Below are 27,470 nucleotides of genomic sequence, written 5' to 3'. Positions count from 1 at the left end.
CTGCTTTCTAATCTTCTGTTTCCAAGTTGCGAGTACAGAGATCATAAAAACAATAGGGGTTATTGTTTTTTTCTTTTGTATTTACATGTCTATAGTTGCTGGAGTGCTTTGAATTGTATTCTTTTTGAATAAGGCTGTTTATTCAATATTCTTTTAAGCAAATGACCCTGTATTTGTCACCTTAATACAGAGAGACCATTTTTATGTATTTTTCTTTCTTTTTATATAAAGCTTTCTTTTAAGACCTGTTGGAGTTTTTCTTTAGTGGGGAACTCCAGGGAATTGAGTCTGCAGCTCACCAGGGAATTGGTGGGAGGAAGAAGTCAGGGGAAATCTGTGTGTGTTAGATTTACTAGCCTAACTTTGCATTCCCTCTGGGTGAAGAGGGAAGTGCTTGTGTTTCCAGGACTGGAAATAGAGAGGGTGGACTCCCTCTGTTTAGATTCACGGAGTTTGCTTCTGTTTATCTCTCCAGGAACACCTGGAGGGGGGAAGGGAAAAGGTTTATTTCCCTTTGTTGTGAGACTCAAGGGATTTGGGTCTTGGGGTCCCCAGGGAAGGTTTTTGTGGGGACCAGAGTGCCCCAAAACACTCTAATTTTTTGGGTGGTGGCAGCTTTACCAGGTCCAAGCTAGTAATTAAGCTTGGAGGTTTTCATGCTAACCCCCATATTTTGGACGCTAAGGTCCAGATCTGGGACTAGGTTTATGACACTAGTACATTATACAAGAAGGAGGGAGTCTCTCTTTTACTCCTGACTGACATGGGCACAAATTAGATCAAACTCATGCCCAAAGACAACAATGTATGTTAGATTAATTTTTGCTACCCAGAATGAACGATTAATTTACCTTACTGTTAAAAAACGGCATCTTATTTCCAGTTTGAATTTGTCAAGCTTACACAGAAAGCATTTTCACTGTTTTTAATAAAACAGGAATTCACTTGGTCAGCTATCCAACAGAATCCGAATGCTTGAATTCTGCCACAAATACACTGATACATAAATACATTATTAAGCAAATAATTAAGCAATTAAATTGTAAACACTTACAAGATAAGGTGATAAGAAACAGCAGGGTTTTCTCAAGAACAAATCATGTCAGACCAACCTAATATAGCTTTTTTGTTTTTTTACAGGGTAACAAGACTTGTGGATGGGGGAAAGTAGTAGTTGTGGCATAATCTTGACTTTAGTAAGGCTTTGATACTGTCTCTCATGACCTTGTTACAAACAAACTAGGGAATACAATCTAGATCAGTTGATCTCAACCTTTCTAGACTGCTGTCTAGAGTCTGCTGTAAGAAGTCTGATTTGTCTTGTGTACCCCAAGTTACACCTCACTTAAAAACTACTTGTTTACAAAATGACAACCAAATACAAAAGTGTTTAGCATACTATTACTGAAAAATTGCTCACTTTCTAATTTTTACCACACAAATTATAAAATAAATCAATTGGAATAGAAATACTGTACTTACATTTCAGCACATAATACATAGAGCGGTATAAACAAGTCATCATTTGTATGAAATTTTAGTTTATACTGACTTAGCTAGTGCTTTTTACATACAGGCAAGTCTTATCTTACACGAGGGTTCCGTTCGGCAGTTAGCGCGTAAAGCGAAAACCGCCTATACTCAAAATTACATCCCCAAGCCCTTTAAATCCCGCCTGCAGCTCCGGCGGCCAGGACAGGGCAGCATGTAAAGGGCTCCACCGTGCTCCCCGCCGTGGCAGGGAGCCCGGAGGAGCCCTTTAAATCCCGCCCGCAGCTTTGGCAGCCAGGCTGGGGCCGGCATTTAAAGGGCCCAGAGCTACACAGTGGCTGGAGCCTTGGGCCCTTTAGTTCGCCCCAGGGGCTACCAGCCACCTCTGCAGCTGAGAGCCCTCTGGGTGATTTAAAGGCCCTGGGACTCCCAGCCACAGCTGGTGCCCCAGGACCTTTAAATCTTGAGGCCATGCCCCCTGGACTCCGGCCCTACAGCGTAAAGCTGAAATCGCGCATGTTAAATGCGCATAAGTTGCAACAGACCTGTAGCATGTTGTAAAACTAGGCAAATATCAAAATGAGGTGATGTACCCCCTGGAAGACCTCTGCGTGCCCCCCAAGGTAGGCGTACTCCTGGTTGAGAACCACTGACTTAGATGTAAAAGCAGCAAAGAATCCTGTGGCACCTTATAGACTAACAGACGTTTTGGAGCATGAGCTTTCGTGGGTGAATACCCACTTCATCAGATGCATGTAGTGGAAATTTCCAGGTATATATATACCTGCCCTGGAAATTTCCACTACATGCATCTGATGAAGTGGGTATTCACCCACGAAAGCTCATGCTCCAAAACATCTGTTAGTCTATAAGGTGCCACAGGATTCTTTGCTGCTTTTACAGATCCAGACTAACACAGCTACCCCTCTGATACTGACTTAGATGGAACTTCTCTTCGGTGGGTGCTTAACAGGTTGAAAACCATTCCCAGACAGTAATCATCAGTGATTCACAGTCAAGCTGGAAGGGCATATCAAGTGGGGTCCTGTTCTGTTCAATATCATCATCAATGATTTTAGATAATGGCACAGAGAGTACATTTATAAAGTTTGCGGACGATACCAAGCTGGGAGGGGTTCCAAGTGCTTTGGAGGATAAGGATTAAAATTTAAAATTATCTGGACAAACAGAAGAAATGATCTGAAATAAATAGAATGAAATGCAATAAGGACAAATGCAAAGAACGCAAAGTACTCCACTTAGGAAGGAACAATCAGTTGCACAAATACAAAATGGGAAATTACTGTCTAGGAAGGAGTACTGTGGAAAGGAATCTGGGGGTCATAGTGGATCACAAGCTAAATATGAGTCAGTGTAACACAGTTGCAAAAAAAGCAAACATTTGGGAATATATTAGGAGGAGTGTTGTAAGCAAGACATGAGAAGTAATTTTTCCACTCTACTCCGCATTGATGGTGGTCAAACTGTGGTTCGCATGCCCCCTATGTCTCCCATTCTCTGTCTACCAGACTGGGAGGGGACAGCGAACGGCGCAGAGGGAGAGCTCAGGACCTCTACCTTGCAGTGAAGTGGTGGGGTACGAGCTTCTGTCAAGTGGAGAGGAGGGTTTCAGGGCTTCAGCAGGAGTGGGGCTGAAGCCCTGAACCCCAGCTGCTGTGCTCCAGCTCTCAAACTTCTGAAGATTGTTGTATGCAGCTCGGAGGGCCTGTAAATTTGGCCACACTGGATTAGGCCTCAAGTGGAGCAATATGTCTAGTTCTGGGCGTCACATTTCAAGAAAGATGTGGACAAATTGGAGAAAGTCCGGAGAAGGGCAACAAAAATGACTAAAATGTCTAGAAAACATGATTTATGAGGGAAGATTGAAAAAATCGGGTTTGTTTAGTCTGGAAAAGAGAAGACTGGGACAGGACATGACAACAGTTTTCAAGCACATAAAAAGCTGTAAGAAGAAGGAGAAAAATTGTTATTCTTAACCTCTGAGGATAGAACAAGATGCAATGGGCTTAAATTGCAGCAAGGGAGATTTAGGTTGCAAATTAGCAAAAACTTACTGTCCGGGTAGTTAAGCATGGGAATAAATTCCCTAGGGAGACTGTGGAATCTCAGTCACTGTAGATTTTTAAGAACGGGTTAGACAAACACCAGTTAGGGATGGTCTAAAGAATACTTCGTCTTGCCTTGAGTGCCCCTCCAGGTCCCTTCCAGTTCTACGATTATGCATCTTTGGTGTTTTGATTATGTTTTCAGTGTTAGGGTAAGTCTACACTGCAATCAGAAGTGTGACTGCAGCACAGGCAGACTGCGCTTTGCTCTAGCTAGCGTGAACAGCAGCAGGGAAGCTGCAGCAGCATGGGCTAGGTCCTCCTGTACATATCCAGGGTCCTGGGTGGGGTTGTGCAGCCTGTGGTGCAGCAGCTTCACTACTATTGTTATTCAAACTACCCAGATCAATGCTAGCTTGGATAAGTCTACACATGCCACAGTCACACCTTGCACTACAGCATAGACATGCCTTCAGTGTTGTGCCTGGGGCCAAGGAGCTACCTGGCGATGTTAAATTGGATCAGATATGGTGGTTTAACATAGCTGCAGACTCATTCAATTTATAATTTTGATGACTGAATCTAGCTTTTATCTAGTCATTTTCTCCCTTGCCCTTATTTGTAGGTCATGACAACTAAAACAGTGTTACTGTATTCTCATCTCAAGACACAGGACATTACACACAAAAATCTCAAGCAGCACAAATCATTTCTGTACAATACTATCAGCAATATAAAACTAATTTATTTGTGGAGTTTCCAGTGATTGATAAATTAAAAATAAAATCTCTGCCTACTGATACTCAAACCTGCTCTTTCTACAGTTTGTCACTGCTTCTGTTTTCCATTTAACACTTATTCAGGTCAAAGCAAAACAAAATCCAGTGTTTTATTAAAGCAACTGATTCAAAGTAGTCTCTTCTCTTCAGAAACCAACCCCTTATCTTTGTCACCATGAAGACCTTGGCACCTCACATTATGTCAAGAGAAATTAAACAATCTGTATAAAAACCAAAGTCATCTTCCCAAAGAGTTTTAAGAATCTAAATCAGACAGGATATAAGAGCTTTGCCTTAAAAAAAAAAATCAATTTAACTTTTGAAATAAAGTGCACTTTACAAAACTGTCTGACGTTTCCTGTATGTAAACCAGAGAACATTTCATGCCATGGCATGCATACTACTTGCTCTCCTACTGTACAAATGGGGCAGAATGTGCATGTTGCCATAGGAATGTACATTCTCTCTTTTTCACAACAGTTGCTACAGGAAAGTATTTCAATTCTAGAAGAATTTCTTGAATATTGTCTTGGGAAAAAAATATATGCTTTTTAGGGTATTTGTTCATTTGGGGAGAAAGGGAGGGAGAGCGCTTGTGTAATTTCTGAGTACTACAAGAATGCCAAAGATCATGCACAGTCATTAAGTACCTAGATTATGTTGTCGTCTGTATCATTAAATTTCATTCGATCCAGTCCTATTTTTCTGAAGATCAGCTAACTATCCTTGTCTTTCACATCATGTACAAGAGTAAGTCTAGGCCTACAGTAATTTTAACATTCAAGTGGTGGCTTGCGATAGAGAAAGGTGGGATGGGGAAGGGGAGCCTCCTGAAATATTCTGAAGAGCTTTCTGATTATTTTGTTACCAAATGGGAAACACTTGGGTTTCCTTGTTCCTAGCCTGGTTTGTGAGAGTCATACTGTTTCGCTCTTTCAGTCTGGAGTCTCTACAGAGACTACTTATGAAGATCATGAAATCAAATTCTTTTCAGAGAAAGCCAGTTTTTTAATCCCAGTCTTGACTTTTTCTCCCTTCTGTACAAATGCTCTTTTGTACACATTCTGAGTTTCAGGAAATTACTCCCCCCCCCTCCACCACCCTCCTCTGCAACTTGCACAAAACAAACCCCCCTAAAAATCAACATGGGAGAATAATTGTGTTTTTGTTGAAATGTTTCCAGCTCTTCCACACGTTCATGCTACAAGGAGTAAATGAAACCCTTTGCTCTGGCAACGTTAGTTCCAGGCACACTCCTCTCAGTTTAATACCCCCCACCACCAAAAAAGTATGCACTTCTAATGAAAAGGAAGTCAGCAGCAGCAGCAAGCTCATTCCCAAATTAATGATCTTTCACTTTTCCCCTACACAACTTCCTCTTTTATTACAAATATACAGCATTTCCAATTTCAAAAGCCTTTTACTATACATTGTTTCCTTCATTTACCAGTACTTTGTGTACTCTTAGATCACCCTTGTACAAATAAGCAGATGTCTTTGGAATCAAGACTGTGGTTGTTTTGATTCCAGTAAAATCTAAAAAGCAGTCTTTAGATGATTCTGCCAAAGTATTTTTCCCCTCCCTTATGAATGGTTCAACGCTAAAATGAGTAAAATGCTTATTCATTTTCTGTTGTGGCTGCTGCAAGCAGCCCTGAAGACACTAACTGCACTATATTTTTAAATGAAGGCCTTTGAAAAAGTTAAAATCATACCTTCCTTGGATTCATCAGCTTCTGAGCTCATGGTGTCAGTGTAACTCACTGGAGGCCAGATTACAGCTGACGTGCTCTTTGAGAAGCAGCAAGTCAACTTCTCAAAAAAAGGGTGGGTGGGATTATGAGGGGAAAAATTCTGTGAATTCAACAAATCAGCACTCAGCTATGTGCAAAGGATTCCGCCCCTTTCTGAACTGCACACAAGCAACTGTCTGGAAAACAGCACCTTGCAGAAACTCATTTCCCAGCAGTTAGTTGTAGTTTATGCATTTTACTTCATCCATCCCTCCCCACCCTCCCATGTCTTTTAGTCTTCAGAAAGGGTGGAGTTTTACTTGTTGCAGCATGAGGAATATGTATGAGAGAGAGCCGAAGTGAGATGAAAATCATTAAGCCAAAAGCAGCACTGAGTGGTAACTTGAATATTTTATGACAGTGATTGACAAGCAGAAGGGGCCTAAGGCAACTTGCTACAAGCTCCAAATGAAAATATTTTTTTAAACCTAAATTGCACTTTTCACCACTGCCTGTTACTTGGAATTAGTTCTGAGAGATCTGAAATTGGACTGGTTAACACTGGAAGACAGTAAGATTTAAAGTACTTCAAGGAGGAAAAATGGCAGCTTTACTTGTTTGTTTAAACTAAAGTTTCATAACAGATTATTTTACTTTTTTCCCTCCTCCATGTTGAAAATGTGGTACTGTAGATCCTCAAAGAAGCAATTCAGCTGTAATTTTTCATGGGGGAATTTGTTTCCTATTATTATTTCCATTATTCTTTGTACTACAACATGCCCCCCATATACATCCACATATAACTTTTAAAAGCCCATTCACAAAATTTTCTGCAGGATAGCAATAGAATGTAACAATGTACATCTTTTACAGTATCCCTAGACTGCTCATACACAGTAGATGTTTCAAAGTGGTGGCTGTATTAGTCTGTATCAGCAAAAAGAACAAGGAGTACTTGTGGCACCTTAGGCCTGGGCTACACTAGGGGTGGGGGGTTCGAACTAAGATACGCAACTTCAGCTATGCTATTCGCGTAGCTGAAGTCAAAGTATCTTAGTTCGACTTACCTGGCTGTCCTCACGGCAGCGAGTCAACCGCCATGGCTCCCCCGTTGACTCTACTTATTCCTCCTGCCAAGGTGGAGTACAGGCTTCGATCCCCGATACATCGAACACTACCCGCCAATCTGGCGAGTAGTATAGATGTACCCTTAGAGACTAACCAATTTATTTGGGCATAAGCTTTCATGGGCTAAAACCCACTTCACCAGACACATGCAGTGGAAAATACAGTAGGAAGATATATATACATACACAGAGAACATGAAAAAAAAATGGGTGCTGCCATACCAATTCTAATGACACTAATCAGTTAAGCTGGGCTATTATCAGCAGGAGGAAAAAAAACTTTATAACCAATAGGTGCTCAGGTCACTGAAGTCTGGCTAAATAAAGTATCTTTCAAGCTGCAGTCAGGAAACCCCCAAGGTTGGAGACCCAAGTCACTGATTTGGTGTTCTCCATTTAAAAGTGTGCTTTCAGAAGAAAAGCATGGAGCACCATATAATCTAATACTCCATAATGTCCATTCAAACGTATGGGAACACATTCAGGAGAAAGGATGGTCTTATAGTTAATGGACTGGAAATTGAAATCTAAATTTAACTCCTGGCTGTGACTCAGACTGTGTGTGTCACCTGGGTCAAATCACTTAATAGCTCAGTGCCTCAGTTTCCCATTGATAACATTTTCTGTCTGAACTATTTTGAATGTAAGATCTTCAGAGCAGAGCTTGTCTCTTACTATGTTTTTGTACAATGACTAGCACAATGGGGCCCATGTCTTCGCAGGGGCTTCTAAGTGCTACTGAAATATAATTATTTATCTGTGACAACCACAACTCCACAGTGGCCTCTGCTAGTGGAGAGCCTATGTCGCTCCCTAAGGAAACTAGGAAACGTTCCATGGTCTTCACTGCTGGCACAGTTCAGCAGCGAAAAGGAGAAGTCTCACCAAATGATTTCAGAGGCCATCCTAGAGAAAAAGTTACAGCACAGAACTGACTAAAGAAGTCACATTTTCAGGTGAGAAGTTACTCTTTCTGCACTCCCCTGCTCCCTATGCACTAGTCTGGAATGACTGGACAGCAATCAACAACCCACTAAAAAATGCAGAAACTATAGAAGAGGCAGAAATAAGAGCAATAGCCATAGCCCTTGGGGCCCTTTAACTAAAGGCAGAATTTCTAGGAGGATCAACGTCCAGCCCATAATTTGAGATGGTATGCAAGAACTTTTCATGAGTAAATTTACACAACAGGAGCCTACCAGTCCCCTCTTCCCCTCAGACCAGAGGAATAATTCTTGTAGTTAAACTTCAGAGAATTCTAGATTTCTGACATGTAGAAGCCGCTTCTCTAAAGTGGTTTTAGAGGCCTTCAGAACTATTCTGGGGCATTCAAGACAAACAAAAAATTGACAGATTTATTACATTTAGCATTTTTAACAGAAAAGCCAAAAGGAGTTTGAAGAAAAGCTAGACAAAAACCTCAAAAAGTAGTAACAAAATGTTTTTTTTTTTTAAGTACACCTCTACCCTGATATAACGCTGTCCTCGGGAGCCAAAAAATCTTACTGCGTTATAGGTGAAACAGTTATATTGAACTTGCTTTGATCCACTGGAGCATAGGCAGCAGGTTTGTATAATTTTTGGTGGTGTCCAAAATGGTGGTGCCCGTCCCCCCCTCCCCCAGCCCTGTAAGCTGATATAAAATGAAGCTACAACGAGTCGGCACCACAAGATTACCAGGGTCAATTAAAAGTGGAAAGTCAGAAGCAGTACTTGCCTGCTTCAATATACGATATTATATTTTGTTGCACCTGTTGTGACAAAAGTGGGAATGTTCTTAATGTTTTCTCTGAATACTGTGTGGGTGCCTCAATTTCCCCTGCAAGGTGCCAACTGAAGGTGTTGGGGACAAAGAGATCAGGTGGCCTCCTTGTCCAGAAGAGACACAAAGGCTAGAAGAGGGAATGTCAGTTTGGAGCTGGCTGGGGAAATGGGGAGAGGCTCCGGTCTTGGGTCTAGGCTCCCCACCCTCCAAGATGGACCTGACTGAGGGGCCCTGTTTTCTGTACCTACAAGCTCTGATTTAGACTGTGATCCTGTTGTCTAATAAACCTTCTCTTTTACCGGCTGGCTGAGAGTCACGTCTGACTGCAGAGTTGGAGTGCAGGGGCCTCAGGTTGCCCCAGGACATGCCTGGGCAGACTCCCTGCGGAAAGTGCACGGTGTGGAAGGGCAAGTTGAATGCTCCGAGGTCAGACCCAGGAAGGTGTAAGCTTCTTGCCCTGCAGACAGTATGCTCAGAGAGAGGAGGCTCCCCCAGAGTCCTGACTGGCTTTGTATGGAGTAGTTCCAAAGCATCCCAGCATCCCCTTCCACACCATGCGCTTCCCAGAAGTCCGCACAGGCACTGACACTCTCTCCTCTGGCCTTGGTCTCTTTTCCAGGCATTAGAAGGCCACTTGATCTCTTTGTTCTCCAACACCTTCAGTTGGCACCTTGCAGGAGAGCGGCCCAGGCCATCAGTTGCCCAGAGACAGGGTTTCGGCCATTCTCTATGCAGACAGCATCACACTGGCACTCTACGGCTCTACAACAATCACACACCCTTATCCCACCATCTAGATCCTTGAGAAATGCATAGGGGAAACTGAGGCACCCACACAGTATTCAGAGAAAACATTAAGAACATTCCCACTTTGTAACACCTGTATACTTTGAAGGATGTAAAATAATCAAGTATTGTGCTAAACACAATGATACTCCAAACTGACCACCAAATTTAAGTTGCCCGTTTTTCCCCTCAAGTGAGGACTCTGGGGTAGGGCTGGGGATGAGGGGTTCACAGTGCAGGAGGGTGCTCAGGGTTGGGGTGCTGGGGGCGCAGGCTCTGGGGTGGGGCAAGGCTGGGGATAAGGAACTTGGGATACAGACAGGCTGCCTCAGGGCTAGGACCAGAGAGGACTCCCCCACAGGCTTACTGGCAGCAGCAAGCTCCAGAGGAGGGACCTCTCCTCTCCTCCTCCCCCCCTCCACAGCACATTCACTCTGCACCACATAGTGACTGCACATGCTCCTAGGGACTCTCTCAGGTCCAGAAAGCCCACTCGCCTCCCCTATGATGGGTACCGGGGCCAGGGGTTGCCATCATATGTGGCCTCCCCTGCTGCTGCCCATGGGTGCCGGGGGGTGGGGGAGAGAGCTCCCAAGCACGTCTGTGCCTCCTTCCCCCTCTTCTCTCCCTCTTCCCTCCTCTGGTGCTCCAAAAGGCTGCCTGCCGCTGATCTTTATAGCCTTAGGCAGAAGCATCACAAACAAGGGAGAGACACACTGGCTGTTTTCTTTCAGGCAGGGAAGCTCCGAGGCGGGGGCAGGGCCAGCTCCAGGCAGGGCCAGGGGAGAAACACAGCTCCAAATATTGGTGGAGCACAGCCCTCAGCCTTGAATATTCCTGGTGCTTGAGCACCTTGAGCCCATATAACCTGCCACCCCTGCACCGGAGTGCACAGCCCCACCCACTGGAGCACTGCTTTACCACATTATATTCAAATTCATGTTATATCGGGTCGCTTTATATTGGGGTACAGGTGTACATCAGAAGCATGATGTACCACCAGGGCCCCTGGACAATCAAGATAAAAAAGGAGCACTTGAAGACGATAAAGTCATTGCAGAAAAACTAAATGAATTCTTTGCTTCAGTCTTCGCAGCTAAAGATGTTAGCGAGATTCTCAAACCTTAGCTGTCCCTTGTAGCTGACAAATCTGAGGAATTGTCACAGATTGAAGTGTCATTAGAAGAGGTTTTGGAATTAATTGATAAAACTTAATAGTAACAAGTCACCGGGATCAGATGGCATTCACCCAAGAGTTCTGAAAGAACTCAAATTTGAAATTACAGAACTATTAACTATGGTTTGTAACTTGTCCTTTAAATCAGCTTCTGTACCCAATGACTGGAAGATAGCTAACGTAACATCAATATTTAAAAAGGGTGCTAGAGGTGATCCCGGCCATTACAGGCCGGTAAGTCTAACGTCAGTACCGGGAAAATTAATTGAAACAATACTAAAGAATAAAATTGTCAGACACAGAAGAACATAACTTGTTGGGCAAAAGTCAACATGGTTTCTGTAAAGGGAAATCATGGCTTACTAATCTATTACAGTTCTTTGAAGGGCTGAACAAACATGTGGACAAGGGGGATCCAGGGGACATAGCGTACTTAGATTTCCAGTATCAGAGGGGAAGCCGTGTTTGCTGCTTTTACAGATCCAAACTAAGAGTCCTGTGGCACCTTATAGACTAACAGATGAATTGGAGCATGAGCTTTCGTGGGTGACATGCATCTGACAAAGTGGGTATTCATCCACGAAAGCTCATGCTCCAATACGTCTGCTAGTCTATAAGATGCCACGGGACTCTTTGCTGCTTTTAGATTTCCAGAAAGCCTTTGACAAGGTCCCTCACCAAAGGCTCTTACGTAAATTAAGTTGTCATGGGATAAGAGGGAAGATCCTTTCATGGATTGAGAACTGGTTAGAAGACAGGGAACAAAGGGTAGGAACTAATGGTAAATTATCAGAATGGAGAGGGGTAACTAGTGGTGTTCCCCAAGGGTCAGTCCTAGGACCAATCCCATTCAATTTATTCATAAATTATCTGGAGAAAGGGGTAAACACTGAGTTGGCAAAGTTTTGATCAAGATAGTTAAGCCCAAAGAAGACTGTGAAGAACTTCAAAAAGATCTCACAAAACGAAGTGATTGGGCAACAAAATGGCAAATGAAATTTAATGTGGATAAATGTAAAGTAATGCACACTGGAAAAAACAACCCCAACTATACATACAATATGATGGGGGCTAGTTTAGCTACAACTAATCAGGAAAGAGAGCTTGGAGTCATCGTGGATAGTTCTCTGAAGACATCCACGAAGTGTGCAGCGGCAGTCAAAAAAGCAAACAGGATGTTAGGGAATCATTAAAAAAAGAATAGAGAATAAGATGGAGAATATCTTATGGCCCTTGTATAAATCCATGGTATGTCCACATCTTGAATACTGCATACAGATGTGGTCTCATTTCAAAAAATGATATACTGGCATTAGAGAAGGTTCAGAGAAGGGCAACTAAAATGATTAGGGGCTTGGAATGGGTCCCATAGGAGGAGAGATTAAAGAGGCTAGGACTGTTCAGCTTGGAAAAGAGGAGACTAAGGGGGGACATGATAGAGGCATATAAAATCATGAGTGGTGTGGAGAAAGTGAAAAAAGAAAAGTTATTTACTTGTTCCCATAATATAGGAACTAAGGGCCACCAAATGAAATTAATGGGCAGCAGGTTTAAAACAAATAAAAGGAAGTTGTTCTTCACACAGCACACAGTCAACCTGTGGAACTCCTTGCCTGAGGAGGTTGTGAAGGCTAGGACTATAAGAAGGTTTAAAAGAGAACTAGATAAATTCATGAAGGTTAAGTCCATTAATGGCTATCAGCCAGGATGGGTAAGTAATGGTGTCCCTAGCCTCTGTTTGTCAGAGGGTGGAGATGGATGGCAGGAGAGAGATCACTTGATCATTGCCTGTTAGGTTCACTCCCTCTGGGGCACCTGGCATTGGCCACTGTCAGCAGACAGGATACTGGGCTGGACGGACCTTTGTTCTGACCCAATATGGCCATGCTTATGTTCTGTGTTTGACTTAAACTGAACTTAAAAACCATCTCCTTCCTCAGGATATCTGCCTCCTGTGTGTACAGAGCCATAGCTGAGACTTAAGTAAGCGATAAAAGTTTTTCTACTTTTCACTTCTGTCCGCTGTACAGACCCAAAACAGCATTAGGAACCTTCAGCTAGAGTAGAGCCTTTTCTGACTTGTGCATCATCTTGTGCAGAATAGTTAAACAGTAAATCCCAATGGCAGGGCCACCAATGTTTTCAAATTCTGCCCCCTTCCCTCTTCCCAAATAACAGCTGTGCAAACCCAGTAAAGGAAATTCTTCACCTCTCAGCTGCACTACCACATTGTGATATACCTGGACATGAAACCTTCACTGCTTAGGAAACTCCAACCAGCACGGACAACCACAAGCACATCAAACGTGCCCTCCACTCTCTCTATAGGTTTCCTATAGAATTCTGAATCAAGTTCAAGGACTTGGTCCTTATCTTCAAGGTGCTTCATGGCCTGGGCTCAGGATATCTAAAAGACCACCTAAAGCTCTCGACTATGGAATGAACTCCCCAAGAACTGAGGATTGTCACACACCTCACCACCTTTGGCTCCAAGTGCAATTTGCATTTCTTTGACCTGGCTTTCTCTAACAAACATGTATACATAAAAAACCCTAAAACCTTACCAAGCCAAGATACTCCACTGCACATGCTCCTCCCACTAGGAGAGGATGAGAGAAGACACAAACACATGACAGTTTTGCTTCATGCACTACTAGAAGGCAGGTATCTTTTATTGGACCACCATCTGTCGGTGAAAAAGACAAGCTTTTGAGCTTACATAGGAGTTCTTCTTCAGGAAGTGGAAGGCACTACAGAGTGTGGTGTAAAGAACCTATATAGAATAGAACAGGGCAATTTTCAGACAATACAACTGCACAGATAAAACCAAGACAACATTTGGCTCGCCAACAGTCACCGGTGATGATGTGAGCCCAGCTTGACTTTCAGATTCCAGGCTGATAAACAAGTCCGGCAGTTTTAACTATCAACTGAATAAGTCTGATATGGAATGATTAACATTCAAAGTAGCAGAACTACAAAACCATTTTTACCGTTGCTTTTCAGACTAAACAAAGTTACTGTGCAGCAAGCCAGGCTGTGAATGTACAGTGCAATAGCTTGCTGTGCACTAACTTTCCATGTGGACACTGCTCCTGTGCAGTGAAAGTCTCAGAATGTGGCTTGACACACTACTACTTGAAAAGTGTAGTATGTCAAGCTGTACTTCAGGTCCTTCACTGAGCTATACCAGCGTCCAGATGGCAAGTTAGTGCATGGAAAGCTGGTGCACTGTAGATTCACATCCTTCCCTCAGAAAGAAAAAACCATCAATCTTTATAAAACAGATCATCATGAAAGTCTGTGAGTAACTCCCTCAAATGCATGACTTCAAAAACTCTGTAATATCACCTTTAAAAAAGGCTACTGGATTGGTTTTCCTCTCAGAGGCAGGAGAGAATTCCCTTAGGAGACTTAGACCTAAACTATGTGGCATAAGCCTTAGGATTATACAGCATTTAATAGACTCTGGTAACAAAATCACTCAATATGTTATGGAGCTGGAAGACAGATGGGGTGCAGAGTAGACAGTGGTCCTCTGTATAGTATAATGTTTCTCCATCGAGTAAAAACGTTCAATGGTTGATGATGGCCTAAAGCACAGGTGGGCAAACTACGGCCCACAGGCCACATCCGGCCCTCGGGCCCCTCCTGCCTGGCCCGGGAGGCTAACCCCCAGTCCCTCCCCTGCTGTTTCCCCTCCCGTCACTGCTGGCACAATGCTCTGGGCAGTGGGGCTGCGAGCCACGTCCCCCTCCCCTAACCTGCCCTCCATACAATTTCCACAACCCGATGCAGCCCTCAGGCCTAAAAGTTTGCCTGCTTGTAGTGAGGCGGACGGGCGTCCCTCCTCCGGGGTGACTGAGGTAACGTAACCCACCCCTGGGAGGGTGGAGTCTAAGCCTCCCCGCCCTCCTTGCCGGAAGGAGAAGGGTAAAGCCGGAAGTATAAAAGACTGGACCTGCAGCCCATTCGGGGGGAAACCTGCAGAGGGAAAGGACGTCCCGCTGGTTCTGGAGCAGCTCGCAGAGCTGCCTGGGGGGGGGGGGGGGGGGGCAAGTGGGCCAATTTGCGCCAGGCCACGGGCCCTGCAGCGGCCCCCATGAGAATAAAGTATTCTATAGTATCGCAACGTTTTTTAAGGAATTCTGAATCCTCTGGGCAGCCCTGGCAGCTTGAGGCAGATCCCCCACCTAGCTCGGTCCATGCCCCAGATGCAAATGATGATTGGCCTGGAGTGCCCACTGCTGTTTACCAGGAGGAGCCAGACGATGCCTGGATGCTGGAGGTCCCCATCCCAGGGGAGGCAGGAAGTGGCCCAGGGGCAGCTGCCATAGGGCTGGCTGCAAAGCCCAGACCCCCAGCGTCGACGTGTGGTAGGTGGATCCCTGCTGATCCTGGGGCAGCTGACTCTGCCCCTGCCAGGGCCCTGAGCTAGGACATGGTGGAGTAGGGAGGGCTCGGATCCCCCTGCCCCTCCCCCTGGGCTCGCATCCCCCTGCCCCTCATTCCTCTGCAAGGGGCTCTCATTCTGAAGAGAAGTGGCCCCAGCCCCCTTAAGACTGTGTTGTTTGCTAGCTGCCTGAACTCTGCAAGCCCAGGCCCCAGCCCCCTTAAAACTGTGGCGTTTGCTGGCTGCCTGAACCCCACCCGGGCTATAGCCGGCCCCTTAAGACTGTTGGGGGATGGGCTGCCTGAGCCCAGTATGCAGGTAAACAGAGACAAGCCTAAAGACAGGCTATTGCAGCCCTCCAGGGACCTCCCACCTCTGGGGTGAGGGAGGCAGCGTTGCACTGCCCCGGCCTAAAGGGACACATCTCACTCCACACCGTTCCAAGAATGCTGGAAACAACAGCTGTTGGGACCCAAGAGTCCAAGTTTACCCAAGCTACGGATGAGCCATTTTGGTGAAGGATACACAGCTGCAGAAATCTTCTGCAAAAAATCAGGTTTTACTCAGATTTTGCGTCTTAGGGATTGTCTACATCACAAAGTTGCAGCGCTGGTGAGGGGGTTACAGCGCTGCAACTTAGGAGGTGTACACATCTGCAGGGCATCACCAGCGCTGCAACTCCCTGTTTGCAGCGCTGGCCGTACTCCCGTTTTGTCTCGGGTGTAGAGGATCCAGCGCTGGTAATCAAGTGTAGACACTTACCAGCGCTTTTCTTGACCTCCGTGGAATAAGCAGGTATCCCAGCATACCTGAGGAAGCCTCTCTGGTAATCAAGCAGGTCTCCTTCCACGCGGTTTGCTCCGGTGTTCTCCGAAGCCCCCCCCAAAGCGGGTCTCCTTCCCAGCGGTTTGCAGGGGTGTTCGGGGAACGCGAGAGCAAACCGCGGGGAAGGAGATCTGCTTGCTCGGGGGTTCGGGGAACGCGAGAGCAAACTGCTGGGAAGGAGACCTGCTTGCACGGGGGTTCGGGGAACGCGAGAGCAAACCGCGGGGAAGCAGGTCTCCTTCCACGGTTTGCTCTCGCGTTCCCCGAACCCCCGTGCAAGCAGGTCTCCTTCCCCGCACCCCCGAGCAAGCAGGTCTCCTTCCCCGCCGTTTGCAGGGGGGTTCGGGGAACGCGAGAGCAAACCGCGGGGAAGGAGATCTGCTTGCTCGGGGGTTTGGGGAACGCGAGAGCAAACCGCGGGGAAGGAGACCTGCTTGCTCAGCGGTTCGGGGAACACTGGAGCAAACTGGGGAAGGAGACCTGCTTTCCCGCGGTTTGCTCTCGCGTTCCCCGAACCCCCCTTGAAGCCGCCCAACAGCGCTGCAGTGTGGCCACATCTAACACCACTTGCAGCGCTGGTTGCTGTAAGTGTGGCCACTCTGCAGCGCTGGCCCTATACAGCTGTACTAATACAGCTGTAACAACCAGCGCTGCAAAATTGTAGATGTAGACATACCCTTAGAGCACAGTTTAAGACTCCTCTGTTTACACAAGTAATTCCTCATTAGTTACTCTAGTGTCTAACCCAGTTCTCCTTGTATAGCTCAAATGAATGGAAATCAAGCCCACCAAAAGAAGAGCAGTGAATTCAGCCAAGATGATGCTGAAGCTTAATGTCAAGATACCCAGTTAGCTGGCAATTGATCAATGGCTTACAAAGGAGGAGCACTGCTGTGGGAGGGGTATTAGGAGAAAGCTTGCAAGAAGTGGCAACTAACTGTGCAGTAGGAACAGAACATCTAAAATGTTGACTAAACATCTAAAATGGAAAACAAAAACACAACAAAAAAAAAACAACAATGAAAACAAAAGCCCAAAACATTTTCTGGGGAGGAGGTGGTAATGGAGGAAACTTTGAAGCTTTATAAGTATATTTTCAGCAGAAGCAGGGCACAAACCCCATTTTTTTTAAAAAAGGGTCTTTCAGGCCACCTTTGATCATGTTCCTTAAATCAGATAGATATAATCACTAGGCAATGTGTCTCCTCACCCTACTGGTTTGTCTACACTGGCAATTTACAGCACTGCAACTTTCTCACTCAGGGGTATGAAAAAAACTACACACCTCGAGCACAGCAAGGTTTCAGCACTGTGAAGCGCCAGTCTAGACAGTGCCCTAGCACTGGGAGCCGTACCCCTTGTTGAGGTAGTTTTCTTAAGAGCACTGGAGCTCTCTCCCAGTGCTGCGCCATAGCTACACAAGGCATGTTAAAGTGCTGCTGCAGCAGTGCTTTAGCGTTGCCACTGTAAACTCGCCCTTAGTCAACTGTGCTGCTGCCTTCAGGGCTGAGTGTGTGTCTTACTGTGGCTGTCAACAAAAGACTAGCGTAATCCTTTTGATTGTATGTTATAGAAACATGCTTACCTCTAAAAATGCTTATTTCTGTCTGGACCTAGATTACAATGCTTACTCCCATAACAGAGTTCTGTGGTCAATCCTATCTACTTTCAAAACTAAATACAAAGCTTCTTTTAATTTAGTTCTCACACCCACACCCCTGTTTCTCCTACAGAATGGGAAGGAAGAAAGAGAGGTTGTATATTGAAATTTCTATTTAAATACCTTAGGTACTCAGATACTACCTTGATAAGAACCATGTAAGTAACTAAACAGATGAGTTAGCTCCACTTTTATGTGTTACTAATGAACAGCTCGCCACCTGCTGGAATGTGCTCATGCAGTTAATTGACTTGGACCAGAAAACGAAAGCCTCCAACGAAAACATTTATATTTGTGAACTAACAGCTACCATGTAAGAAACACCAGTTGCAGCAGACGTAGCTAGATGTACTTTTACTTCCCACTAACTGAAATCTTACCAAATCTCCGTGAGCAAGAGGAGGTTTTTTTAATTTTTAAAATAAACCCTTAGATAATAATTGGGGATTGGTCCTGCTTTGAGCAGGGGGTTGGACTAGGTCCCTTCCAACCCTGATATTCTATGATAATATTTTCCACTTTGTTCTGTGTTGGACACCAGTTCTGCTATTTTACTCACTCACATGTCTTGTTTCATAAACTTTCTCTGTTATGTATGCACTTGTTGCCCTAGATTTTCTGAGACGGACCTCAGATTTTTCTCAGGTACCATATCTTACTCTAAGCAGCCATCATGCATTTATGTTCCTAGATTATTACATTCCATTCTGGGCACCATATTTCCAGAAAGATTTTCATTAACTGGAAGCAGTTCAGAAAAGCAATAAAGAGTTAGGAGGGAAATGGAGAAATTAACTTACAAGAAAAGAGGTAAGGAAATAAATGTAGTTGCCCCCTTCCATGGGTGGCAGGTTATCATAGGCTGGGGGAGGCTGTGCCTCCCCAAACAGACAGGCGTGGCCCTGCCCATGCTCTGCCCCCAGATCTTCTCCTGCCAGTTCCCCTGTCCCTGTGCCATAGCCCCAAGTGGGCCTCAGGCTGGGGCTGGCACTGTGCCATCCGCTCTCCCTTCCAGAGCTCCAGGGCTGGGAGCGCTAGCCTGAGGCGCGGGCTGGCAGCTGTGGTGGGGAAACTCTGGCAGGAGGGGCAGGAGGTGGAGCAGAAGGGGCGGGGCTGGGGGGGCTAGCCTCCCCCAGCTGGCGATTCTTTTGACTAGTGTCATACCTCTGCTGAGTAGTTGTAAATGTACAGGGCTTTGCAGGTCAGCTTCCCAGTGAAGGAGAAATCAGTGACAGAGTCTGGGTTTTTATTTGTACATATAGCAATCCTGAAAGGAGATGTCAAACAGCATACAGGCAAATCCATTCTTTTCAGAATCACAGCTCAACACCAAGGCTCAGTTCGCAGGGAGCAATTCTGCCTCAAAAAGTGAGTCTTATCAGACCCCAAGAAACAGAGCAAACTCTTCTGCCACTCAGATACCACTTTGTCTCCCAAAGCTTGTTTTATAAGAAAACATAACAATCCAAAATTAACACTACAGCATGTCTTCTGGAATAGTGGTCAAACCATGAAGGGGTATACAAATGTTTAGCATATCTGGCACAGAAGTACCTTGCAACCCGGTTACAACTATGCTATGCAAATACCTGATCTCACTTTCTGCTGACATTGTAAATAAGAAGTGGGCAGCATTATCTCCTGTAAATGTAAACACTCTTGTTTGTCTTAGTGATTGCCTGAACAAGAAGTAGGATTGACTGGACTTGTAGGCTCTAAAGTCTTGCATTGTTTTGTTTTTGAGTGCAGTTATATAAAAAAGTAATACTTCTACATTTGTAAGTTGCACTTTCACAATAAAGAGATTACACAACAATACTTGTATGAGGTGAATTGAAAAAAATACTATTTCTTTCATCTTTTTTGCAGCACAAATATTAGTAATAAAAACATAAACTGAGCACTGTACCCTTTCTATTCTATGTTGCAATTGAAATCAATATATTTGAAATGTAGAAAACATCCAAAATAGTTAAATAAACAATATTCTATTATTGTTTAACACGGTAATTAAAATTGAAATTAATCATGATTTTTTAAATCACGGTTCCTTTTTTTGAAATCATTTGACAGTCCTAAAAGCTATTTTAATTTTTCTTCCTAACCCAGGGGTAGAGGAACACAACATGTAACTATGTTACTGTATTTTTTGTTGTTGTTGCTGCAAAAAAGATTACTGCTGCTTTGTCCTACAGACATGAGTGCAATGAAAAAAATACCAGCTTTTAGGCAGTTTTGCTGTTTTGGGTATCAACTTTTTATGCTATCAAAAAGGAATTTTGACTAGTTGTGCAATTGTGTTGGTACGGTTTAAATGGGTCTGCAGCCAAAAAGCCTCTGGACACAGTAACCCATCTGCTCCTGCTCCTGTCAAATTCTACCCTGATTTCTATTTGCTTTTATTATCTTTTAATGGAAAATTTATGTTTGAAAGTTTACCAAGATAATCCAGACACTGCTCAGGTTTGCCTGTTGTCAGGAATATTAACGTTTCCAGTGCAGATTATGACTAGAATCATCTTACCAGGAAAAGGATGATTCTTGACATAACTTCAGTTTTTACAGCACATTATCTATTAAGAACAACCTTGGAACAAGTTGCAATCTGCACTATCAGTCATAAACATAAACCAACAAGCTGTTTTCAGCTTATCAAGGTTTGCTCAACAAACAGACTGTACCAGATGATAAGCAGGGTTAAAGCAACACACCAAGACTGACAGATGCATGAAAGACTAGTCACACTCCCTGGTCTTCAATGCATGCTAACCTCAGTGCTCAATCCTGTTTTCCCCCTCTTAATATGGTATGTGTTCACACACCCACCATTGGCTCTCAGTGCTACGTGGCATAGCAGGCACTATATTCTGAGCTATAGGCCAGCTTGTGAAGTAGCTTCTGATGTGTATTGCTACCACAAGGTTAATGCAGTGAAAACGTGCAGCCAAGGCCACCCATAATCCCATTCCTACGTACTATCTTGTAATCCACTCCCTGGTTAGAAGCGGTCTCCCTTCACAGTCCTCTGCTCAGGATCCACAATCACACACTGTTTGGAATTTCTCTAAGCTTCCTTATCCTATGTTTGAAACAACAATGGCCCCAAGATGCCTGTGTTTCAGCGTGCATCTATGTGGTCATATGAACAAACACCTAAGAATTTCAGTGCAGCTTTGAGCCAAAATGAGCAAAACCTGACTTCAGCAGTGCAAAGCAGCACTCTGAATTGTACAAAGGCCAACCACAGGATTAAACAGACTCGACATCAATGCAAAATAAAGATATAGTGTCTCAAGGTGAGCTACCAGAAAGTCAGGGATAAGAGTAAGACCTCCGGTGCTGCCAAACAAGTCAATTTTACCTGAACTGGACTGCATCCTGAGCACCCACAAAAGCAGAGAGCCCCATTTCAGCATGGACTCATCCATGGAATTGAAATGAGTGTGGGTTCGGAATTTGGATGTCTGCGAAGACAAGACCCATCCAGCACCCTGGACATCCAAACAATAAGAGAGACTAGGACACATTGAATAGATAGAAGCTGGGTGAGGAGTACTTGATAAGATGATTGGAACATCTTTGTTATAATGAAGGATATTACAAAATAATGAGTATAATAGAATCATCTATTCTAGCTTTGGCTTCAGCTGAGGGTGCATGCAGGGCCATCAAGTTCATCTATCTCCCTGTCCCTGCATTCATCTTACAGCAGCTGAACGCAGTAATGTTTTTATTTTTTAATAACATGAAAAAAAGTTATTCATATAAAAGATCTAAAAAGTTTGTGGCCATATCCCAGCCAAACTGTAAATTGCCATTAAGCTATGTTTAAAGCCAATCACTGTCATCCCAAACCAGCTGCACATTAAAATACCCTGCTACTAGGCAGAAACTGGTTTATTACTGATCTGATTTTGATCCGTCCCTAAGGAGTAATAAAATATAAATTTTTTACTCATTAGAAATTCCAGGTGGTCTCCAAGATTCCTTCGTAATGCAAGACTCCCTCTGCTGCCATTGTAATTTGCAATGCCTATCCAAGAAATTATCAGTTGCTCTCTCACAAGTCACAGAAAGATTTCCTTGGCAACTCAGCCTGGAATAATTAATTGGTCTTTCTTCCATTCTGGTATCTGAAGCAGCACATCATCTTGTAGGGTGGCAGCAGCCTGAGAAGTGTGCAATATAATCACCAGAGCTGCTATGTCTTCCAGTAAATGGCTCCAGATATCTCTCCCTTCCCCTCAAAAGATGTTTTGGGTCATTGGAAGGTAAAATTAACGCAAAAATTTCTTCTCTTGGGATAGCTCCTTTAGAGAAGAGATGTTTGATGGCAGAATGAAAATACAAAGGGAATAGAATTCTTTAGAAATAAAAATTGTTCCTTTTACTTGCTGCTGCATAGACAGAATAGAATTACATGAATTCAAGGGCAGTCACCAACATTTATTCCTTTGCCTGTCAGGAACAGGTGCAAAGATCACAGACTTGTCAAGGGATGCCTGTCAGTGTCAGTAAAAGAATCCTGAATTTGAGGGCAATGTGACAGGAGCAGGGACGGCTTGATAATAGAGCTTCATAAGGAATGTTCCAAACTATCAGAAAAGTTGGAGCTGGAGAAGAACCTGCTGTAGAGTATCTCTGCCATGACTGTGAAATAAAGAAGTGAGACTTGGAATTTCATAGGAACATGGTTCATAGACTACTCAGGGCCATGAATCATGGGGATGAAACCCCAGGAAGCAGGAGCCCCAGGAGCCCCCCATTACTACTATCAAAACAGAACAATTCCCAGGGGAGCCAGTCAATTAAGCATGCATCACTATAGCATCAACAGTAACAGCTTCACTCTATACTGAATCCAGTGTGCCAGAAAGAGATAGATACATTAATGATTTGCATTGTTTATGAACTGTGTGTGTCTTATGCTTCCACGTACTTTCAACAAGTTACAGCAGCTGATATGCTTACTCTTTTAGCATCAATAAATTTCAATACAGTTGAATTAAAAGGAATTGTTAATGCTTGCCTAAGCTCTACATTTGAATACAAGGCAACGGCCTCAATACACCATACACAACACTCCAAATGTTCTATGCAATCCGATTAACACACAGCGTACTCACTGTACAGCTCTAATACGCAAGTGCAAATGGCATCTCTTATGGCTTTGGCTGTAGCAGACCATGTAGCAGTAAGATTCATATGTTGGTCATCTGTAAGTACACACTGATTCAAAATTGTCACCAACTCAGTCGTACCCAGAGTATTCTCCCATAAGATAACATAGTGTGAAACATTGAACCATGTTATATCACATGTATGATATTAAAGACACTATAACCCATTTGAGTTTGCAAGTAGCACCACTCACCTTTATTAGACCAAAGGGACATTCTATCACCATCCTCCAACTTGCTAGCATGTAGTAAAATTGCCTATTGTCATGTTGATGCACATCAGGATAAGATTTCATCAACCACATTAGCAGAGGGAACACTGGCTCTCCTAAAAATCACAGTTGGTATGAACACTCCATTGATGACTGTGTATTGCTGGGGGCAATGTACAAGCTTGCCCATGGTTAAAACAGGCCAGACTTATGAAATACCCTGGCATCATGCACCTTTCCCATTAATCTGATTTAGGTGTCAATAACTATGGCAAGGTGATCCACAAGGGCCTGTATAACAATGGAGTAGTATCCTTTCCTCTTAATATATTTGGTGACCAGAGAGGCTGAAGTGTTCTCCTACTGGTTTTTGAATGTTATGATTCCTGATGTCAGATTTCTGTCCATTTATTCTTCTGCATAGAGACTGTCCGGTTTGTCCAATGTACATGGCAGAGGGGCATTGCTGGCACACGATGGCATATATCACATTGGTAGATGTGCAGGTGAATGAGCCCCTGCTGGCGTGGCTGATATGATTAGGTCCTATGATGATGTCACTTGAATAGATATGTGGACAGTTCACCTCTCTGGTAACAGACTTAAAGGCAGCAATCTTGCAACAGAAAAGCTTCAAAAACAGACTCCAAGAAGAAACTGCTGAACTTGAATTAATATGCAAACTAGATACCATCAATTTAGGCTTGAATAGACTGGGAATGGCTGAGCAACTACACACATTGAATATATTTCCCCATGTTAAGTATCCTTACACCTTCTTGTTAAACTATCTGAAATGGGCCATTTTGATTATCACTACACAAATTTTTATTCTGTTGATAACAACTCATCTTAATTAATTAGCCTCTCAGAGTTGGTATGGCAACTCTAATCTTTTCGTGTTGTGTGTGTGTGTGTGTGTGTGTGTGTGTGTGTGTGTGTGTGTGTGTGTGTATGTATATCTCCTTACTATATGTTCCATTCTATGCATCCGATGAAGTGGGCTGTAGCCCATAAAAGCTTATGTTCAAACAAATTTGCTAGTCTCTAAGATGCCACAAGTACTCCTGTTCTTTTTGCGGATACAGACTAGCATGGCAGCTACTCTGAAATACAACATTTAAGTGTCTTGGGCCATTCAGAATCACCTGGGGAACTCTGAGGTGCAATCAGAGAAACTTCCAATTGCCAGGAAAAGTTAAGGTTCACAGGAGCAGAAGTGGCTGAATCAATCAGTCACTGAACTGCTGAATATGTAGATGGGGTAGGATACAAAAGTTGGAAATACTACACAGCCTCTACTCTCACTAATGATGATTTGTGGGGAGTGGGTGAGCAGGAAAGAGTATTTAAGTTGAATGCAAAGATGTACACATGCAACTCTGCATTTTATAGCATTTTTCATCCATGGGTTTCAAAATACTTTACAGATATTTAGACTCAATTCCTACAACACAAGTAGTTATTCTCATCTTGGAGAAAGGAGAAACTGATAGAGATTAATGACTTGCATGCAAAAGTTTGGGAGCAGACTTGGCAACAGATTTCATTTCCTTGCACTTTGAGTCCTGTGTTTAAAACATACCGTGCAAACCCACCCCCTGCCTGTGCCTGCTGAAACTCTGGGTAAAATGGAACAGAAGATGAGAGGTGACAGCCCACATTTTCACTTCTGACGTCTATCTGTGACTAATACGGGTGCTGTAGCTATATTAATTTTATACAGTACCACTAGGTGGCAACAGTTACATGATAATGGCTGGGAAATATCTGAGCATAAAAATCCATTTTTCCCCCTTTTAAAATTTATTTTATACTAGTTCTTTGTTTAAAGAAACTTAACTGAACTTCAACAGGGCATGTAAAGCCAAAATAGGGATTAAAAAGTCAGTCTGTTGCAGTTTAACTTCAAAAAACTTTTCATGTTAAATTAATTTTTTATACAGCCACACAAAGAGATTACTGAAAGCTCTTTAGGCTATAAATCAATCTTCTTTAACACAACATTCTTTGCTCTAAAACAGATAGGACATTCACAGCATGGGACTATATTTGAAAAAAATTTCAATTTCCACTCCGTGTCATACAAGATTTAGGACCTAGCATATATCCCATACCAAAAAATTCTATATAAAGAAATGTTAAAGTTGCAAAGGTAGCATATGCCACAGTCAAAGGCTGCACATACAGCCTTAACTATTTTGGCTGCCACGTATTCATAATGCATAGTCCCTTTTTACTTGAGCATATGCATTTTTCCAATATTTATATATACATAATTACATACACCCATCCCTATTTCCATTCCTTTATACTACATTCGTTTCATCATCATAAGGTCCAGTATCTCTAACAGAAAACTTTTCAGAAGACAAGTTGTCTTCTGTCACAGATATGTATTAATTTTTGCTCAAACCTAGGTTCTCTTTTCCATCAGCATCACAGCTCTCCTTCAAGGCATTTCAGGGGCACAGCAAATAGATTACAAAACTAACCTACTCTGCATACTCTGCAAAAGTGTATTATTTGCAGTTCAAGAGCTAAGAAAGCTAATTGTGCGGGCCACCTAGGTGGCCCGCAGATCTTGAAATGTAATCTGTTACTACTCTACGTTGTACATATTAAAGTATAATCTATTATGTACACAGGTGCATTGTGTAGTTTTCATAAAAATAATCCATGGTCTGTCTTGCATGTACAGTTTACTACACGTGTATCTAAAGTTGTAGAAAGAATTGCACATATTATTTACAGTAAAGGCAAGTGGGTACCTGATTAAACTCCCAAATTCAGTACAAGATTTAAGATTATGATACATATCATTCACTGTTATGCTTTATGAGAAGGGTGCACATGACAGGAAACGAGTTCATGCTGGGGTACAGAAAATGCACATTTAAGGTATTTCAGTGTTTCTTTAAAAGTTAAGCCTGAATATTTTCTGGCTTTCCAGTTCATGGGGTTCTTTTGTCTTTGTTTTTTAAAGTTAACTGTAATGATTTTCTGCCTTGAGTTGCTGGTCTTCCTCACTGACAAAGCTTCTGAAGTTCGTCAGAGACCTCCTTGTTCATGACTTAAATTGCACTCTCTAATGAAAAATGTATGGCAGGTGTGGAAGTTTACAAAGGTACGTTAGCAATGTGTATGTGGCAGCACAAACATTTTAGCATACAATTTTCAAAGGTCATAACTAAGACTAAGACTATGTCACGGATATTTTTAGTAAAAGTCACAGACAGGTCACAGGAAAAAAAGAAAAATTCATGGAAGCCCTAACTTATCCCTGACTTTTACTAAAAATATCCATGACAAAATGGGGAGCCCCTCTGAGCCCCACCACTCATGGGGACTCTAAACAGCAGGGTCCCTCTCTCCTCCCCCTATAGCTCAGAGTGGCAGGGTCCCCTGCCAGCAGGCATACCAGAAGACCAGGGAGGCCAACAGTAGATTTGGTGGAAAGCTGCAAACCTGCTGCTTTACAACAAGCTGCATGCCATACTTGGTGGACACCCCACTAGTGCCCCACAGAGTGCTGTGTATACCTTTGAGGAGCCCAAAACACAGAGTCCTGCCATGAACAGCAAGGAGGAGGATGGGAAACACGTGACCAGGAGTTCCCACTATGCTGGGATCCATTTGAGACTTTGCAGTCTAGGTCACTCTAAAACAGCCAAACGTGGGAAGAGCCCAACGCAGGGGAAGGAACCTTGGCTAAGTGTGTGAATGTATTTCCCATTACAATGTTTTAAAATACAGACAGCACCCAAACCCAGCACAGAAGAACACAGGTATTCATTTTCTTTAATTTACTTGTACTAGAAAAGGTAGCGGTACAACAAAGAGAGGTAGAGTTATCTGCTTTTCATCTCTCTGTAGAGTTAGCCAGGTGGAGCCATACACACCAGTTAGTTTATGTACACAGGGATGCCCACTGATTCCTCCAGAGAGATCTAGCTGAAGCTTTCATGGAGGACCTCTGAAATTCTCTCCCAAAGGTTTCTAGGGATGGCAGCCTTACTTCTTCCTCCATGGTAAGACACTTTTGGTACGCCAGTAGCAACTGTGTTCTCTGAGCCTTTGTTACTCTCAGGAGCAAGATATCAGCTAAAATCACCACCATCTGTGGAAAACAGTGCCAGTGCCCTGCACTCATACCCATGGAAACAGGTCAAAATTGTATTGTTTCATGCAGCTGAACAATTCCCTCCTTTAATTCAAACCTTGAACTTCTTTTTTGCTATAGCAAAAGCAACCTGTGCTCCACAAAATCATCACA

At 43.4% G+C, this 27,470-nt stretch overlaps 1 protein-coding gene and 1 long non-coding RNA gene across 3 annotated transcripts in view; one reads left to right on the top strand and one right to left on the bottom strand.

Moving 5' to 3' along the window:
- Nucleotides 1-27,470, bottom strand: part of TNFAIP8 (TNF alpha induced protein 8) — an 84,919-nt gene that overhangs the window by 20,775 nt on the left and 36,674 nt on the right. The window contains exon 1 of one of the 2 annotated variants that reach the window (XM_050946002.1): nt 6,052-6,135. The exons of the other annotated variant lie outside the window; for it this stretch is intronic. Within the exon in view, the coding sequence (XP_050801959.1) occupies nt 6,052-6,082 (31 nt within the window). The 5' untranslated portion in view covers nt 6,083-6,135. Of the gene's footprint in view, nt 1-6,051; nt 6,136-27,470 lie in introns of those variants that run through there. 2 annotated transcript variants of the gene reach the window in all.
- LOC127047624 (uncharacterized) lies at nt 21,114-22,803 on the top strand. The gene is made up of 3 exons (XR_007773424.1): nt 21,114-21,347; nt 21,765-22,073; nt 22,268-22,803. It is a non-coding gene; the product is annotated as an uncharacterized LOC127047624 (long non-coding RNA).

Source organism: Gopherus flavomarginatus, chromosome 3 (assembly GCF_025201925.1).
Source record: "Gopherus flavomarginatus isolate rGopFla2 chromosome 3, rGopFla2.mat.asm, whole genome shotgun sequence".
NCBI classification, from domain to species: Eukaryota; Metazoa; Chordata; order Testudines; family Testudinidae; genus Gopherus; species Gopherus flavomarginatus.
The sequence above is the reverse complement of the archived record's forward strand: the minus strand, read 5'-3'. Positions and strand labels throughout refer to the sequence as shown.